This window comes from Monodelphis domestica, chromosome 1, assembly GCF_027887165.1.
Source record: "Monodelphis domestica isolate mMonDom1 chromosome 1, mMonDom1.pri, whole genome shotgun sequence".
NCBI classification, from domain to species: Eukaryota; Metazoa; Chordata; class Mammalia; order Didelphimorphia; family Didelphidae; genus Monodelphis; species Monodelphis domestica.
In genome coordinates, this window is record NC_077227.1 from 70,326,350 (window position 1) to 70,340,210 (window position 13,861).

Consider the following 13,861-nt stretch of genomic DNA (forward strand, 5'->3'; position numbering starts at 1 on the left):
AGAAAGGGAGAGAGACAGAGTAAGAGGAAATATTAGGAAGGCTAGGGCCTAGGCCATTTGGCCTAGGCCTTTCTTTTAAGAGAGAAAACTAAGTTAGTTTTTAATCACTTACCACAAGATTGTCCCAAGCAAAATAGTGTTCAGAGAGACCCTCCAGTTCAGCTACTGAGCTCAACTGATCTGAACTCTCCTGAACTGGTTCAGACAGCTCTTTTTAAAGAGAATTTTCTCCTATGTCACCTCCCCTAAATTTTCACATCTACCAATCACAGTAGACATTTTCCAAAGGACTGATCATTCTTAATTCACATCTTGTTATCACCTTCTTAATTTACATCTTGTTATCACCTTCTCTGGGTAGACTAAAACTTTTGAGTATTTTACATCTCTTTGCTAAGCTTGCCCTTTTAGTGATTAATTTAACCTTTATAGGTACTTAGTACCCTGTTGTATTAGATATAAAAATAGATCTAGCTTAAGGGCTTTTGCCTTACTATAAGTATGGGTTAAGTACTTTTTCATTGTTCAGTAAGGAATTTTACAACTTTATCTTCCCCTAAGGTATGGCCAAGTATGGGTGGAGTAATGTTAGAGTTCCCAATACATTCCTGACTAAGAACCTTCATTGTTTAAAATGGGGAATAGCCTTAACCAAATGTTCCAAGGTAGAGTCTGAGAAATTTTTAGATTCACATTGGGTGGCCAGTGATGAACACTTTTGGCTTAAAGCAACTCATGAAGTCTTCTACTAAGATCTGAAGGGATCATGAGCTGTATCTAAAGGGAGATTAATTTTAGAGTTTCGATGGAAGTATATATACAACATAATCACTTCCTCCAACAAGGTAACCCATCCTTACTTATGCATCTTGGCAACTCTTGTCCATATCCAAAAAGCCTTCATAATGGGTCTACTTAATAAGCTAGGCAGGTGGTCCTCTAGATATTTACCATTATATGGGTACCAAAGCAGTAGTTAGGCTGTCCATATTTTATCCCTTGCTCATCATCCTTTATGCCATTTCTTGCCTCAACCTATTTAGGGCCACCATACATTACTCCATTGTTTTTTGAGTTACTTGTAATTTTGACTTTTCAGAGATCATGGTGTTCCATGATTTGTTGCCAGAAGGCATCACTGAAAAAATGCTGGTGAAAAAGGTTTTTAGTGTGTGTCAGAGAAAATATCTAGATTGATGTAAGTCCTCTATAATTTCCCAAAGGCAAATAGCCTACTATTTCCCTTTAGTTCTGGACCCGATGCATTGTCCAGCTGCAGGACCTAAGACACCATGCCCTGATATGTCAGCTCAGTGAATTATCATTCTGACTGCATATCAGAGTCTAGACAACATGCATTCTTCATCCATTTGCTTTTTTTCTGTGTAAAATGTCAATCAGAACTTTTTTTGTATTGTACGGATCTCACATGAGAAGTTCTATAATATTCTGGGATTTGATGTAATCAGGACAATGTTGTATGCAATCAGGAAAATCTGGTAGACCTCAGCTTCTCTTTCATTTAGAGCCTGTACAGGACATCCGATGTGACAGTGGCAAACACCCTTGGCGAATCTCTCTCTCTTTTTAACAGATAGATGCCTCTCTTAGAGGCAGTTAGATGGTATGGTGGATAGAATAGTGAGCCTGGAGATGGGAAGATCTGAGTTTAAATGTGTCCTCAGACACTTCCTAGCTGCATGACCCTGTGCAAGTCATTTTATCTTTGCCTGCCTCAATTTCCTCAACTATAAAATAGGGATAATAATAGCACTTACCTCCCAGGATTATTATGAGGATTAAATGAGTTAATATTTGTAAAGCATTTAGCAAGCCGACACATTGCTTAATTGCTTATTAAATGCTTGTTTCTTCTTTCCTTCTTGAAAATGATCTGTAGTTTTGTGGCAGTGAGATAGGGTACGGGATCAAGCACCAAGTCTGGATTCTGGAAGTCTTGAGTTCAAATCCAGATTCTGAGCTTTACTAACTGGGAGACTGTAGGCAAGTCACTTAATCTTTTTGCCTCAGTATCCTTATCTATAAAATTGGGATAATTATAGTAATTATCTCTCAGGGTTGCTGTAAGTGTCAAATGAGATATTTATATAGTTCCTGGCACATAGAAGGTGCTGAAAAATGTTAGTTACTACTGCTATTATTACTATTGTTTTGCTTTATATTAGCAATCAAAAGATGATAGAATTAGGCTTTCTCCTTTTTACCTATCAAAGACTCTTCTATGGATGCATGTGAGAGATGTCTTACAGAATCAAATAGTTTTCAAAATAACCAATAAACAAAAACAATAGAAACATATAGGCTTTTAGTCATGTATGTGACTATAAAGATGTGGCTTTCTGAAATGCTTTTTTCTCATTTCTTTCATTTTTATATCTATTAAACTAAAAACTAAAAACTAAGGTATGTTCTATGATAGAATTTCTTTTGTGAAAGCCTGACTATTCCATTCTCATTTTTTCATCAAGGATATCCTAGATACATGCATTGATCCAAAGTAGGTCTATGGGCTGATAGTTCAATAGTTTTTTACTTTTTAACTGTACTAATATTCTCCATGATGTTTTCCAATTCATTATCTTCCTTTTTTTTTTCAGATATCTTAAGAATTAGTTTTTCAACATCCGCAGAATGATGTTGCCTTGGGGGAGGGGGGGCAGCTAGATAGCTCAGTGGATTGAGAGCCAGGAGGTCCTGAGTTCAAATTTGGCATCCAACATTTCCTAGCTGTGTAACTATGGGCAAGTCACAACCTCCATTGCCTAGCCCTTAATGTTCTTCTGCCCTATTGATTTTGAGATGGAAGGAAAGGTGGTGGTTGTTTTTTAAAAAAACACTATTTAAAAAAAGAATTCTCTCATATTAGAATGTAAGATTCTTCATTGTAGAGACTGTCTTGCTTACTTGCATTTGTATCTTTAGTACTTAAAATGCCCGGCACATATTAAGTAGTTAATAAATGCCTGGTCTAATCTAGCTGCTTTTTTCCCCTTCTTTTTTCTTTAAGGTTATTTCCACTTCATATTGTACGTCAGAGACTTGAAATGTTTTGTTGACCTGGATGAAAATAGTTCTTATGGAAATGTTATGATCATTTCATATCTTGAATTTCTGCCCAATAGTCCCACTACTCTCATTAGTGACTGTCTTACCTGTTCTATTATTTCAAGGAGTCTTCAAACTTATTCTCTGCCCATATTCTCAACAATAGTTGTATCATAGATTTATAGCTTCCCCTACACACTTTAGTTCTTGAACTCTGAAAGGGATATGTCAATCTACTCTGCTATGGTAACCCCTCTCCTTCTCCCTGATTTTCCCGACCAAAGTGAGCGTTCCAAACCACAACTCTTTTATGGGCATTATCTTCCCATATTATAAATGTAAAGTCATCAAGAGCAGGCGCGTGTCTTTGATGTCCCCTACTCTTAGAGTAAGAGGCTAGTGTTTTTTCATTTGCGTATTCCTATAAATGTGGGGAGAGAATTTTTCATCAGTATTTTGTCCTTCTAGTTTCATCTTTAAATGCTCTGAGGATAATTTGGCTTAACTGGATCTCATATGGATTTGTTTTCCTCCTTCACTGATTTTCCTCTATCATGAGGGAATACAGCTAATAATCTTCCACTCCACTATCCTTTAAGATTATATAAAATTGGTATTGTTCTCTCACTGCCAACTCTCTCCATTTGGCAAGGAGATAAAATGTTTGTTGGCTAAGACATTTCCTGGGCTTTTTTGGTCTTGTTATAGCAACTATTTTATAGTTGTTGGAATTGATGTTAATATCTTTTCCTTTACCCATTTTCCATTTGGGGAGTTTTAGTAGTTTTTTTTTCAGTAGGTCAGACAGGAACTTTTTAATGTGTATATATTCACACACATACATATATACATATACACACATGCATATACACACAGATATAGATAGAAAACACACATACATATAGGCATACCTTGGATATATTGCAAATTTCATTACAGACCACCACAGTAAATAAAGCAGGACACATATATTTTTTGGTTTCTCAGTGCATATAAAAGTATGTCTATATTATGATATAATCTATCAAATGTGAGCTAATATTACATCTACAAAAATAACATATACATTAATTTAAAATCTTTTATTGATAAAAAATGCTAAACTTCAATGAATTGTCATCATTGCCGGTGGAGGATCTTGCTGCCATGTTGATGGCTGCTGACATATCTGGGTGGTTATTGCTGAAGGCTGAAGTAGCTGTGGCAATTTCTTTTTTTTTTTTAATATATTTTATTTGATCATTTCCAAGCATTATTCGTTAAAGACATAGATCATTTTCTTTTCCTCCCCCCCCCACCCCCCATAGCCGACGCGTAAGTCCACTGGGCATTACATGTTTTCTTGATTTGAACCCATTGCTTTGTTGATAGTATTTGCATTAGAGTGTTCATTTAGAGTCTATCCTCTGTCATGTCCCCTCAACCTCTGTATTCAGGCAGTTGCTTTTTCTCGGTGTTTCCACTCCCATAGTTTATCCTTTGCTTATGAATGGTGTTTTTTTCTCCTGGGTCCCTGCAAGTTGTTCAGGGACATTACACCACCACCAATGGAGAAGTCCATTACGTTCGATGATACCACAGTGTGTTTGTCTCTGTGTACAATGTTCTCCTGGTTCTGCTCCTCTCGCTCTGCATCACTTCCTGGAGGTTGTTCCAGTCTCCATGGAACTTCTCCACTTTATTATTCCTTTTAGCACAATAGTACTCCATCACCAACATATACCACAGTTTGTTCAGCCATTCCCCAATTGATGGGCATCCCCTCATTTTCCAGTTTTGGGCCACCACAAAGAGCGCAGCTATGAATATTTTTGTACAAGTCTTTGTGTCCATTATCTCTTTGGGGTACAGACCCAGCAGTGCTATGGCTGGGTCAAAGGGTAGATATTCTTTTAGCACCCTTTGGGCATAGTTCCAAATTGCCCTCCAGAATGGTTGGATCAGTTCACAGCTCCACCAGCAATGAATTAATGTCCCTATTTTGAGCTGTGGCAATTTCTTAAAATAAGACAGTAATGAAGTTTGCTGCATTGTCTGACTCTTCCTTTCATTTAAATACTTAGAAGCCACTGCAGGGTTATTAATTGGCCTAATTTTCATATTGTTACATCTCACAGAACAGGGAGGCCTGAGGAGAGGGAGAGAGATTGGGAATGGCTGGTTGTTGGAGCAGACAGAAGACACACAACATTTATCTATTATGTTTGTTGTCTTATATGAGCATGCTTTGTGGCACCCCAAAACAATTATGTTGATAATATCAAAGATCACTGATCATAGATCACCATAACAGATATAATGAAAAAGTTTGAATAGTGTGAGAATTACCCAGATGTGATACAGAGATACAATGTTATCTGACACTGATAGACTTGCTTAATACAGGGTTGCCTCAAACTTTTAATTTGTAAAAACTGCAGTATCTGTGAAGTGCAATAAAATAAGGTATGCCTAAATTTAAAATCATTTCTTCTGCTGCTCATTTTGATTTTTTATTCTGGCAAGCCAATGGTATAGTTGAAGAAAGATCACTGATTAGGAATGACTCCTATATTAATAACCTGTCCATAAAGATAATTTTCCTCTTCTGTGATGTTATTCAAGGTTTACAACTCATCTTGAAAAATGTATATAGGATTTATAGGTGTGAGACTTTTCTATTGTCAATAAGCCTTTAGCCTCTTCCTTTTTTAATCCAGAACATTTCTTTCTATATAATTAGATTTTGTTTCCCAGGACTCTAAATCCCAGCTTTCCATGTTCCTTCTCACATTACAAGCTGAGGTAGGGAGAATATAAGTTTTGTGTAGCTCTGCGCCTTGGCTTCTTTTCCCCTGATCCTGGTTTGTGGAGGTGGGGTGAGGTGAGAAGCAGGCGAGTTTTACTTCTATTTCTTTTTTCTTCTACTTCAAGTGATTATTAATAAATCTTATAAAATATAATACTTGGAATTATTGGATATTAATTTAAATCTTACACTTCACCATTTCCCTCCCCCCCTCCGGACATCCACTTTCGCACTGTTGTTACCAAATATTGAGATGTATTGACTTGTTCTGGAGGATCTTAAGCATTCTCTACCTCCTTATTCTCTGCAACAACTATTGGCTTGTTACTCCTGTTCATTCATTCAATCATGGTGGTCTTTTTGCTTGTGTTCATCATGAGCACTGTGAGGTGAGAAGAACAAGTGTCTGATGAAATGCCATTTCTTGTCCTGGGAGGAATGTTGAAAATAACTCCACCAACTTCTGTCTTTGAGCACTGGCTTACCTAAGTTTGGAGAGAATAAACACCAGAAAGTTGGAAAGGTTGAAAAGTGGAGAGGATTTTTGGATATAGTAATTCATAAAATCTTTTACTAAGGGATGAAGAAGTTTGTCTCCTCTCTAGCGAAAGCCTCATTGTTATCCTTCCATAGCTGTTTGTATTTTTAAACCTTTATTTTATGTCTTGGAATTGATACTAAGTATTAGTTCCAAGATAGAAGAGCAGTAAGGGTTAGGCAATTGAAGTTAAGGAACTTGCCCAGGGTCACACAACCAGGAAGTATCTGAGGTCATATTTGAATCCAGGACTTTCTATCTCCAGGCCTGGCTCCATTGAGCCACCTAGATGCAACTAAATTATTATCCTAAAGGTGGACTGAGTCTTAGCATACCCTTTCCAGGATAAAGGAATTATTTAGAAGTCATGAAATCATAGGCCTTGAAAAATAATTTAAGCATCAGTACATTAATGCATTGGAATTATAGTCAGAGAACCTGGGTTCAATTCCAAGTTTTCCTTATTATTTGTGGGACCTTGGGCAAATGTCTTAACCTTTTTCAACATCAAAGGGACTTCCAAAGGCCCCTTTTGCAATAAAGTTCTGAGCCCATGATCACAAAGACATTATATAGAGGGAATTTTTTAGTGTTAAAATAGGTTGACTCCCTTCCCATTTCTCACCTTCCTAAAGTACTTCTCCTTTCTCCCTTTATATTGTGAGTGTTCAACACCTTTAGCCCCTCTAGGACAGCATTTATGGAAGACAGTAATTGTATTGCTCTGGTCCTTGGACATCACAGCACTACAAATGTTGCTTAAGAGCTAGGAAGGGCATTGGAAGCCATCTGGTCTTACCAAAGTCCATGAGACTTCTTTACCTCCCTCACTCTGTTTCAGCCACAGATAGATGTCAGGAGCAACTTCTAAAAAGCTGGAAACTGATTGCAGGGACTTAGCATACTGTGGTGGGAAGTTCTTAGCACTGACATGTAGATTAGAGTCCTCGGTCTTGGGACCTTGGTCCAACCACTCAAGCTCTTGGGTTTCTATTTCCTCATCTGTAAAATGGGAATAATAATACACAATGATCATATAAAATTATGTACATTTTAAAGGGCTACATAGCACTTTAAGGCGTTACTCTTTTTAATCATCAGTAGTACTACAGAAAAGTCTTGAGAACTGTGAGTTCCAAAGATACTGTTAAAGATCTCAGGGAGGGTGGGAAGTATTTTGAGTTGCTTCTGAATGGAAGCATTTTAGTTTTAGTTTTGAGAGGGGTGGGGACTTCATTCCTGCAGGGGTAGGTTCGTGGAATATAAATGTATTGAGGTTTAAGTTCCTTGTCTCTAAAAGACTTTTTCTGAAGATTATAAATTCAAGGATTCCAAAGTTAAGGCTACAGCAGGATGGCTGAGGAGTCTGGCAGATCCTAAGTAGGAAATCAAGATAAATATACAAGGGTAGGGGATTATGGATGGGTCACATGGGTTTTCCTTAATATGTAACTTCCTCTGGCTTCGTGGCTATTTTTACCCCAACAATTGCTGGTTAAGCCCTCCTGAACATCTCTATAAAGAGTAGAACTCATTGGTCTTCAGAGATCTGGAGCCTGATAGTCAGAAAGCCATTCAGTATCTAGGAGGTCTTGAGAGCAAGGAGCCAATTCCAGGAGATGCAGTAATGGAAGTAGACAACTCTTATAGATACATGGCTGGAGCCCTTTAAAAAAAAAAAGAAAAAAGGGCCTGGGTATGGAGTAGGTAGCCCTAGCTTATTGTCCCAAGATTCTTGTTCCCCTTTGGTTACTAGAAGGAAATGAGATTGTGTCTGGGATGTGGCACCCAGTTCCTTCTGATGTACAAAGGTTTTGGCCGTACGTTCAAAAGGCACTGAATAGTCTGGAAAAATCAGACAGGTGGGATTCTTCTCTTTGGAGAGGCTGATCCAGACATTGCTTGCTTTTTTGTTTCCCTAGGATCTGCCTCCTGGTTGTATCATCATCCTATATGGCATTTCGAATCTTCCGGCTGGAGCAGCAGCTGTGCTCTCTGAACTGGGACTCTGTCTCCTATAGACACAGGTGAGGTTGTTGTCCTCCCGAGTCCGGGGACACAAGAAAATGTGTTCCAGACCACATCCTTCTTGTCCTCCTCCTCTTGGGCTCTAAGTGGGCTGGGATCTAGGGTTCCTTGATAGGTTCAAGTCTGCTAAAGCATTCGTGTGTGTGTGTGTGTGTGTGTGTGTGTGTGTGTGTGTGCGCACACCCAAAGAGGGGGGTTCTAGGCAGAATAAGGCTACTAATCTCTCCAAATCTCATTCCTAAGGGACTTGGCCATAAATTCCCATGTAGAAGGAAGTGAAGACTGGAAACCTCTCCCTGCTCTCATCCTCTTCCCCAATCCTGCCCTCCCACTACTGCTGGTTATTACCTTCCATGAGTCTTGGGTTCTTTCCCTGTGACAGGTGACAGCCATGGGAGTTACACGTGTCCCCTTTCCAAGAAGGGAGCCCTCTGGGTCAAGCTTCCAACAGTAGTTGCCCCTCTGTTTGAGTTGCTGAAATGCCAAGAACGGAGTCTTAATGAAAAGAATTCTAATTTTCCTGCCACCTTGAATACCTGACCTGAAGTACCCGTTTATGAAGGAATTCTCTTCTGACTTTATTGGATTCAGCTCAGCAGATGGAGAAACTAGCCATGGGATCGTGTCTCAGTTTCAGCTGTCGGCAGTGAGCAGGGAAAACAGGCTAAGCTGCTTCTCAGAAATGGTTGCTCTGGGCTGGCAGTGTTTTTTTGGAAAGCACATTGTATTTGGGCATCAGGAATGGGGCTCATTGAGGTCACTCCCACTGTTATGTCCCTCACTCCAGTGTCTGTGGGTTCCGAGGATTGAATATCAATGCTGTTCATTCCTTGTATTTCTCTGAACTAGCTTTCCCTTGGAGGCCTCAACTGTGCCCAAAAGAATTACTTCCTCTGGGCTCCCAGGAAGTCCTACCCAGGTCAAGTAGAACACCTAAAGCCACAGGGCATTTGGCTACTGGAGTAATTAGACATGAGTTCAGGACAAGGCTGACTTGGAAAAAGGGGAAGAATCAGCAGCAATAAAAGGTGGGCTATGCTTAGCCACGAAGAGCTGTGCCTGGCTGCCTGGGGCAAAGCAGGAAGGGCAGCAAGGGGGAAATGAGAGGACATCCAGCAGCTTCTCAGGGCCATCTGGGGATGGGTAGGCTGTGGGAGGAAAAGGGAGACATCCCAAAGGATGTCTTTGATGAATCTGTGCCTATGTTAGTACCGTTTTCTACCCTTTGCAAGGAGGCCAGGAAAGAGACAGGCCACAGGTCAATTAGTCAGGGCTAGTGTTTTTGCTTGTTATGTGAGTCACTGTCAGAGCTAAACTTAGGTGCAATAAGCAAAGTGAATAATTGTGCCTTTAATCTATACCATTATTCTTGAATATATACTTTCAGCTCTCCTTCACAAAGGGTAGCCTGGATTATAGCTTCATTTTTTGAAAATTTGAGCTGGTGTTGATTATTAGGACAGTGTAGACTTTTTAGAGAAACAACTTGATAATCTTGACCTCCCTATCCTTGGAGAAGGGAAAACAATTTCTGATCTTCCAGCAAAAAAAATAACTCTACAACTTCTTCTTGAGTCCAGGAGAGTTGGGAGAAGCAAAGGTTGAAAAGGTGGTAATCAGTATCACGAACCCCAGTGCAACAGCCCTGCTCTCACAATTTCCTCTGTTTAGCACCCCTTCCCCTACCCCATCCTGAATTCCTGTAGTTTCCATTAACTTCCTTTTCTAATCTTTGACTAGCTTAGTTGCTGGGACAGGCAGGGAGCCTTTTTCCTCTCCCTAATATTTAAGTTCAGACCAAGAAGGGAATGAAGGAGAAGGGAATATGCCAAGAACATAACAGATGGCTGAACAGAAATGATGATGTTGAAAATTCCCACCCTGTTTTTAGCCACCCTCCCCTCCTGAAGATTCCTGAGATAGGCTTGTTGGCCTGTCTTTGAAATGTTCCTTGATGGATGATGAACATTGAGATGTTCCTTTTTGGACACTGGGGAGAGAAAATGGGAGTGCCAAGCTTGGGACTGGGCATATTGCTGAAAGGAAGCCACAGTTTTCCAGGACACTCCACAGGTATTCCAAACAAAGGGCTGGGGGAGATCTCATGAGACTTCCTGAACTGAACTCTGCAACGTTAATCAATGCTGCTGTAAAATGGAATGTACTGCCCCTTCTGAGGAGCTCCTGGATCTGTCACTACCTCTAACTCTTCCTCTTGTCCTAGTCCTTCACAGGTTGGACAGAACTGGGAAGCAGAAGCTATCTCAATCACTGAATCCTAGAGTGGGAAGGGATCTTGGATTTGGTCTAGTTCAACCAGTACCCAAAGCTTGAATTCTCCACTACAATGCCTTCAGCAAGTAGACTCCAGACTTCTCAGGGTAGGGAACATATGACCTCATGAGGCAACCCAATTCAATTTCTGGGAGGCTCTAAGTGTTAGGAAGTTTTTCTTATATTGGAACAAAATTTGCTTCTCTGTAATCTCCACTTGTTGGTCTTAATGCTGCCTTCTGGAGCCAAGAAAGAATAAGTCTAAACTTTCCTTTACATGAAAATCCTTCAGAGTTGAAGACAGATATGAAGACATAGTCTAAGTCTTTTCTTCAAGCCCAACATCCCCAGGACTTTCAAGTTTTCTTACCATCCTGGCTGATCTCTTCTAGAGATGTCCTTCCTCAAACACGGCACCCTAAACTGAACATATTGTAGATTCTATTTTCTAACCAGGGCAGATTAGAGCAGAACTATCATCTCCTGTATTCTGGACACTATTGTTATGTGATTGTGGTCTAAAGTCACATTATCTGTTTTGGTTGGCATATCACACGTTGACTCATGTTTCAGCTCACTAAAAACTTGACATCCTTTTCCCACAAACCACTTTCTAGTAATGTCTCTCTCCTATCCTCCTCCCTACCTAGGCAGCTGATATTTTAAACCCCAAAGCACTTCACGTATAGTACTTCACACTTACACTTCTAAATTTCATTTTGTTAGTCTGGGGACAGCAGGATTGGTAGCTGAGCACTAGGAGCAATGTAATGTGGAGTCTTCTGTTGTGATGACTGTAACCTATAAGTATTTATTACACAGACATGCTTTGAATTGGACGTTCTTTGATTTCCTGGGAAAATGGTTCGACCAGATTCTATATTGTCTGGGGGAGGTGGGTGGGTAATGTTGGGGATATTGCAATACAATATGATGTTTAACCTGTAAACATATGAAAATATTTAAATTTTTTAAAAATCTGATTTTGCTTGTTTTCTACTGTTACTGACTGCCTGTTAAGTTGCCCTATACCCAAAAAGTAATGGACCCCAAATCATTTCTCCCTCTGTATGCTGATAAAGATGCACCAGAAACCTAACCCAAACTTAAACTGTCTGGGATGGGATCACCCCAGGAAAATACTAAAGCCAGAATCAATGCTTATATTACTAACTCACGGTTGCTAAGGACAGTCACTCATATACTCTCCCTTTCCCACATCTCTCACATAGGGCATATAGCATGTTATAAGAGTGCACAGAGCAACAAACTTGAGTTAGGTTTGACGTTCACTTCAAATAAAATAACTGCCTTAAGTTTCTTTGTATATAAAATGAGAGATTTGGACTCAATGGTCTCAAAGGCCCCTTTCAGCTATAAATCTATACAGAGCCCACATTCCAGCTTTGGATTTAGGTGTAAAAGTTTAGAGCTGCTCTAGGTGGAAATTTAAAGTCTCAAACTCATTGATACATTATTCTATGATCCTAACAACATTCAGACCCTAGATGTAGAGGTTAAATTCCAAACTAGGCAATTCCATTCCTAAACTGTCACTACCCCTCTGAAATATGCAGGCTGGGCACTTCAGTTCATTCTTGAGGGGTGGTACTATAGCCAAGTGTTTTCCTCTCTGCTAATTTCTAGAGGTAGCCAAGATTCCTTGATGATATGACCAACTGGTATGCATTGTACTCTTCTTCCCAAGAACTGGAAGCACATAATTAACAGGACTGGTTCATTTCCATGCCTTACATAGGGCAATAGGAGGAATAAATACTGGATTCAAATAAACATTTATTAAGTATTTACTGTGTTCAAGGCATTGAGTTAAGTGATAGGGATATGAAGCAAAATCTTAAGATATTTTTCAAGAGCTGACCAATAGGGGTTTTATTTACAGAGGGGAAAAATTCTATCTAAAAATGGTAATAATGTAACCATAAATGAAAATCACTTATTTCACTGAGGAGGAAATGGGTTCAGAGAGAGAACTTATTTGCCATTGCTGTCGGAGTGGGAAACTGATGGTTGGCCCATTTACTATAGCTCTACAAGATGGTTCACAATGAAGAGAGAGAAAAATGTCAGCAAAGAGAACATTAAAAAAATGTAAATTGTGGGATGATAACATAGCTCCCTATTAAATGAAATTCCTGTCCCTTTTTGTCCTGGGTATAGGAATTTTCCTTACTGGCTTTCTGGAATAAAACATCTGGAAAGAACAGAAGCCCTACATTTATTCCTAAAGGGAAAACTAGTCTTGGCACAGAAAGCTAATAAGTACCTTCATTTTAAAAGTTTAAATTGTCAATGAACAAGCTTTATTTTCTTTCCCTTCCTGCAATGAAAAAGATCTCAAACTTGTATGACTAATCTGTAGAGTCAAGCCAAACAAATCCTCACACCTGACAGTCCAAAATTGCTTGTCTGGGTCTGCATCCTAAATCTATCCCCTTTTAGAACATGGGTAGCCTAATTTAGCCTCAATCCCCTGGACCCGGGGCTGGTTACTGCACTGATCAGTGTTCTTAAGTTTTCCAAAGTTGTCCTCAAAATGCTATTGTCTAAATTGTGCTCCTGATTGTGCTCACTTCATTATGCTAAGAATTTTACATATTTACAAATATTATCTCATTTGATACTTACAATAACTCTGGGAGGTAGGTGCTGTTATCATCTTCATTTTTTAGACAACTGAGGCAAATTGAGGTTAAGTAATTTTTCCAGGATTCCATAACAAGTAAGTGTCAGAGGATGGATTTGAACTCAGGCCTTCCTAATTCCAGGCCTGGTACTCTATGCACTGTGCTTACTAGCTGCCCCCAAACTACAGATCATATTCAGGAAGGAAAGAGGGAAAGATGCATTTCAATCCTTACCTTACATCTTAGAAGCAATACTGTGTATTGGTTCCAGGGCAGTAAGGCTAGGCAATGGGGGCTAAGTGACCTGTGCAGGGTCACACAGCTAGGAAATCACATTTGAACCCAGGACTTCCTGTCCTTATATGAATGAAGCATTTATTACCTCTTATATGCCAGGCACTGATATGTACTTAATGAATATTATATCGTTTGTTTCTCACGATAACCCACAATAATAGGTGCCATTATCATCACATTTTACAGGTAAGGACACTGAAGCAGATGAAGAGGTGTTTGCCC

General features: G+C 39.4%; 1 protein-coding gene and 1 long non-coding RNA gene across 14 annotated transcripts in view; one reads left to right on the plus strand and one right to left on the minus strand.

The window, feature by feature from the left end:
* The window catches only part of GRAMD2A (GRAM domain containing 2A), an 89,216-nt gene extending 76,715 nt beyond the window's left edge, over positions 1-12,501 (plus strand). For 11 of the 12 annotated variants that reach the window (XM_007478559.3, XM_007478550.3, XM_007478551.3 and 8 more), the window contains 2 exons: positions 8,315-8,419; positions 8,803-11,677. In XM_007478559.3, coding sequence (XP_007478621.1) covers positions 8,315-8,419; positions 8,803-8,806 — 109 coding nt within the window. In that variant the 3' untranslated portion in view covers positions 8,807-11,677. Of the gene's footprint in view, positions 1-8,314; positions 8,420-8,802 lie in introns of all 12 variants that reach the window. The other variant, XM_007478552.3, reaches the window with a different exon arrangement.
* LOC130454691 (uncharacterized) lies at positions 3,969-8,873 on the minus strand. Of its 2 annotated transcripts, XR_008912548.1 has the most exons (4): positions 8,769-8,873; positions 7,873-8,058; positions 7,215-7,394; positions 3,969-6,339 (listed from the first exon to the last, which is right to left on the minus strand). It is a non-coding gene; the product is annotated as an uncharacterized LOC130454691 (long non-coding RNA). The 2 variants fall into 2 exon arrangements; XR_008912551.1 differs by lacking the exon at positions 8,769-8,873 and having other exon boundaries at positions 7,192-7,394; positions 7,873-8,321.
* Positions 12,502-13,861: the final 1,360 nt, after the last annotated feature.